Genomic DNA, 2,336 nt, shown 5'->3' with positions numbered 1-2,336 from the left:
CTATTTGAGGCTGAAAGATGAGCTGAAAGCCCCCTGGAGCTCTCTGGCTTGCCGGGCCCTATTTCGGGTCCCTATTTCAGCCAGTCATGTAAGTGTCCGGGGGTCAAGGCCTGCAAAGCATTGCCCCGACCCCCTAAAAACAAACAGGGCTTCACCAGCGCCATTTGGATAGATAGGATTTCAAGACCTTACAGAAAAAAATCCCCCCGGAGGAATTACAACAGACCCCTGGAGAGGAGCACATTTTTCGAAAAAATGACAAAGTGTTTTGATCCAGGGCCCTTCTACAGCTCAGATAAGGCCGATTAAGGGCCCCCTTTTTCGGCTTCTTCCAGCATTTTAAGCCGTTTCCCCCGGATCTTCTCTCTGGTTCTCTGGATCTCCGAGGCAGCAACGCTGTGGGCTCTGGCCGGTCCGGTGAGTCTCCTCCTCGGTCCTTCTGGATGGGCCTGGTGCCTCTCTGGCTCGGCTCGGTTCGGAGCCCAGATCAGATTACCAGAGGTGGTGCGGGCCGGTCCGCGGGCCCCGTTGGCCGGGACTGGAACCTGGAAACCCCCCCTGTCCCACCACCACCACACAATGAAGAGACATGACACATCCTGGTGCATTATTCAAAGTTTATTGTGAATTTTCTGCAGCTTCTTCTCCCATGCACTGGGCAAATCTGCGCCTCATCTCCGCCATCTGGCCGACATCCAGCTGCATCGCATAGAATCGGTCGGCCGTGCGGGTGTCGTGGCACATGACCCGGGCCATCTGCGTCCGGACATCACTGGAGTGGGTGTTCCTGCACTGTGAGGGGAGAGAGAGAGAGAGAGAGAGGGGGGCAGAGAGTCAGAGGGCGGGCAGGCAGGCAGGCAGGCAGGCAGGCAGGCAGGGGTCGGATGGCGGTTATGCTGCTTTCCTGGATAACTTACCATCGTTGCCACCGCGGTCCTGATGTCGGTAAGCGAGGGTCTCCCTGGCAGCAGCATCGCTGCCCACGCGTTCCTGGCGAACGCAGTGATGGTGTTCACGTGCTGATGGTTGGTATTGAAGAAGACCAGATCGCACTGCGGACGTAGCCGAGCCCGGATCTCCATCCACCGCTGGATCCAGCCCAGTTCCTCGTGGGTGAGAAAGACCTGAGCACATCCAAACACCCGGGCAGTCTTATGGTTCTTTACCTGAAGAAGGGCAGAGAAATGTTAAATGGCTGGCTGGCTGGCTGGCTGGCTGGCTGGCTGGAGCCTGGATGTATGGAGCCTGGATGGATGGATGGATGGATGGATGGATGGATGGATGCAGCAGCCTGGCTGCTCCATCCATCCATCCATCCATCCAGCCATCCATCCATCCAGCCATCCATCCAGGCTCCAGCCAGCCAGCCAGCCAGCCAGCCAGCCAGGCTAGTGTTAGTGAGTGGGTGCAGACTTACATTGAGTACGACCCCCGGAGAGGAAGAGACGGCCCCGCTCGCGGCCTCCAGGACCTCTTCGGTGGTAAGGTTGGTCATCACTCCGGCTCGATGGCCGTAGAGAGAAATAAGGTAAAGGCCGAAGAACCCGAACAGCAGGTGCCTCAGTCCCACGTCGTGCTTCTTTTGCGAGCAGCTCAGCAAGAGTTTGGGGATCCAGCCCCGACACTTTGCGATGCATCTGCGGAGAATTTCGGGCGTTACGGAGCGCTGTAGCTTCTCGGACTTGACCTTGATCTGCCGAAGCACCACCTTCGTTCCGATTTGGCACGTAGCCGACCTCAGAGCTCTCATCACGGACACGAGCTGCCGCTTGGACAGCCTGGAGCTTCTCGGAGGCGTCTCCATGAAGTATACGTGGAATTGGGTTGTGTTTACCAGGTAGACCTTAACGGTAGTTACGGCCTTCCGCTCCCGCTCGGTGAGTTCGGCGGGCCAGGCCATTATGCGTCCGGCGTCATCCAAGAAGCGCCAGGAGCCCAGCTCGGTCTTATCACGGCTCATGTAGCTGAGGAATGCAACAATTCGACCCATCTTTGACTTAACATTTTCAGCATGCTTTCGCGAGCGTACTGCCCCGGCCAGGTGCCGGCCGTACTCTTCTAGGTAGCCACGGATGACTGCAGGAAATGTACTCAGCCTACCCACCGTGCTCGAGGACGGGGCCTGCGGTTCTTCGTCCTCGACCTCCGGCACTCCGGTCGTCGTCGTCGCCGCCGAGTCCGCGGATGGCACGTCGTCGTCGTCGTCGCCGCCGGGAAGAAGACATGGCTCCGGCCGCTGTGTGGAGTCCGCCGCCGAGGTGGAACGTGGAGGGCTGGCGCTCGGTCGGCCGGGAACAAGACATGGCTCCTCCAGCTCCTCCTCTGGCTCCGGCCGC

General features: G+C 59.0%; 1 protein-coding gene across 3 annotated transcripts; it reads right to left on the bottom strand.

The window, feature by feature from the left end:
* Positions 1–353: 353 nt before the first annotated feature.
* On the bottom strand, positions 354–2,096 carry LOC116716452 (uncharacterized). Of its 3 annotated transcripts, XM_032557287.1 has the most exons (3): positions 1,418–2,096; positions 918–1,166; positions 354–792 (listed from the first exon to the last, which is right to left on the bottom strand). In XM_032557287.1, the coding sequence occupies exons 1-3, from the start codon at positions 1,988–1,990 to the stop codon at positions 619–621; spliced, it is 996 nt and encodes a 331-aa protein (XP_032413178.1). In that variant the 5' UTR covers positions 1,991–2,096; the 3' UTR covers positions 354–618. The 3 variants fall into 3 exon arrangements, with proteins under 3 accessions (XP_032413178.1, XP_032413176.1, XP_032413177.1); XM_032557285.1 differs by having other exon boundaries at positions 354–1,166; XM_032557286.1 differs by having other exon boundaries at positions 354–1,124.
* Between the last annotated feature and the right edge of the window lie 240 nt (positions 2,097–2,336).

Source organism: Xiphophorus hellerii, unplaced genomic scaffold (genome assembly GCF_003331165.1).
Source record: "Xiphophorus hellerii strain 12219 unplaced genomic scaffold, Xiphophorus_hellerii-4.1 PGA_scaffold_58__1_contigs__length_500000, whole genome shotgun sequence".
In the NCBI taxonomy this organism is placed as follows: Eukaryota; Metazoa; Chordata; class Actinopteri; order Cyprinodontiformes; family Poeciliidae; genus Xiphophorus; species Xiphophorus hellerii.
This window is presented reverse-complemented; position numbering and strand designations above follow the sequence as displayed.

What these genes read in the sequence shown, in the direction of transcription:
- LOC116716452 (XM_032557285.1), bottom strand. Translation starts at nt 1,990, where the DNA reads ATGGGTCGAATTGTTGCATTCCTCAGCTACATGAGCCGTGATAAGACC. An exon ending in CTCCGGGGGTCGTACTCAAT is followed by an intron (nt 1,167 to 1,417) that starts GTAAGTCTGCAC and finishes GCCCTTCTTCAG; the next exon opens with GTAAAGAACCATAAGACTGC.